The sequence below is a fragment of the Hydra vulgaris genome, chromosome 08 (genome assembly GCF_038396675.1).
Source record: "Hydra vulgaris chromosome 08, alternate assembly HydraT2T_AEP".
In the NCBI taxonomy this organism is placed as follows: domain Eukaryota; kingdom Metazoa; phylum Cnidaria; class Hydrozoa; order Anthoathecata; family Hydridae; genus Hydra; species Hydra vulgaris.
The window spans coordinates 29,321,000-29,323,244 of NC_088927.1; the positions used below are offsets into that span (position 1 = coordinate 29,321,000).

Here is a 2,245-nt window from a genome sequence, read left to right on the forward strand (position 1 = left end):
GCTGCACAAATCGTTCTGAAAGTTGCACAAAGTCATTTTTTCGAATTCCAACCATACTTTTACATCACGATGAGGAAACTAAGCAACTATCAACAGAAAGGAAAATGAAATGGTTTAGTGCAATAAAACGTGAAAATATGAATATTAACGCAACTCATTATAGAGTTTGTTCCGATCATTTCATTACAGGTTTAGTATTTAACTTAAAAAAAAAATCATTCAGTAAACATTAAATAATAATAATAATAAATTTCTTTAGTTTTATTTTTATAAAAAGAAATTCATATAGTTGTATAAGCAAGTTCAAATTTAGTTAACTTAAGTTTAACTTAATTTGTTCTTAAACTGAACTTAATTAATTGAATTAACAAAAACTTAAATTATTAAAGTTTTTGGTTAGTAAATACTGAATATAAGTTTTTGTTTTATATATTACAGGAAAGCCTTCCAAACTATTTGAGAAATCTCACCCAGATTGGATACCAAATCAATCCATGGGTTACGAAAAAAAGTTAGCAGATGTTACTAGGCATGAGCGTGCTATTGATCGTTAACTCAGACTTATGCAGGATGTTTCAAATGCTATTCCAAAAAAAGAATTACAAGTTGTTGTACCATGCCCCATTGATTTTACAGACACAATTTCACATTCAAGATTACATGATATTGACTTTGAGTTAGTAAGTGAAGTATGTGAAAATAATTTAAAAGATTCTTCCTGTCAAACTGAAATAACAAACAAACATATTGTTTCCATGGATAAAGAAATAACTTCACTTAAATCTGAAATTTGTAATTTAATGTCTGAGTTATCTTTTCTAAATGTTGGTACAAAAGAATGGTTTGTATCAGATGAAAAAGTTCTCTTTTATACAGGTCTTCCAAATATGGATGTTTTTTTTACTCTTTTTAAATTTATAAAATCGTTCCTTTTATGTAAGAGATCAAAATTATCAGATTTTCAGCATCTTTCGCTAACTTTGATGCGTCTTCGGCTTAATTTAACGCTAAATGATTTAGCTTATCGTTACAATATCAGTAGCACAACAGCCTCTTCTGTGTTTCTCAAAACAATCGATGTTTTATATCTGAGACTAAAGGAGCTTATAATATGGCCTGATAGAGAGCAATTATGTAAGACTACCCCAATGTGTTTCCGACAACATTTTGGAACCAGAGTTGGAGTTATTATAGATTGCTTTGAGGTTTTTATTGACAAACCAAAAAATGCATTAGCACGCGCTCAAACTTTTTCTTATTACAAACACCACAACACTGTCAAATTTTTAATTGATATTGCACCTCAAGGCATTGTAAGTTTTATTTCGAAATCATGGGGTGGTCGTGTTAGTGATAAATATCTAACTGAAAATTCAGGTTTTTTATCAAAGTTATTACCTGGCGATGTTGTTATGGCTGATAGAGGATTTAGTATTGAAGATAGCGTTGCTCTATATTGCGCTGAGGTAAAAGTACCATCATTTACTAAAGGAAAACGCCAACTCAGTTCTTGGGATGTTGCGCAGACTAGTAAAATAGCCTCTATTCGAATTCATATATAGTTAGAGTTATAGGAAATATCCGAAATAAATATAAAATTTTACATAGTACAATTCCTTTGGACTATTTGATAAAACAGAACAATGGCCTTACAACAATGGACAAAATTGTTACAATATCATGTTCATTAATAAATTTAAACGACTCTGTGATACCATTTGATTAACCACATGTATATTTATATTTTATAATATATATATATATATATATATATATATATATATATATATATATATATATATATATATATATATATATATGTATATATATATATATGTATATGTATATATATAATATAATATAAAATTTAATATAACTATATATATATATATATATATATATATATATATATATATATATATATATATATATGTATATATATATATAATATAAAATATAATATAAAAATTAATATAACTATATATATATATATTTTTATATGTATATATATATATATATATATATATATATATATATATATATATATATATACATATATATATATATATAATATAAAATTTAAAAATATAATATAAAAATTAATATAACTATATATATATATATATATATATATATATATATATATATATATATATATATATATACATATATATATATATATATATATATATATATATATATATATATATATATATATATATATATATATATATATATATATATA

At 23.5% G+C, this 2,245-nt stretch overlaps 1 protein-coding gene across 1 annotated transcript; it reads left to right on the forward strand.

Annotated features, from left to right (window-relative positions):
- The first annotated feature begins 563 nt into the window (after positions 1-563).
- LOC136083219 (uncharacterized) lies at positions 564-1,562 on the forward strand. The gene has a single exon (XM_065802623.1). It carries the CDS (start codon positions 564-566, stop codon positions 1,560-1,562), a length of 999 nt encoding a protein of 332 aa, XP_065658695.1.
- The last annotated feature ends 683 nt before the right edge of the window (positions 1,563-2,245 follow it).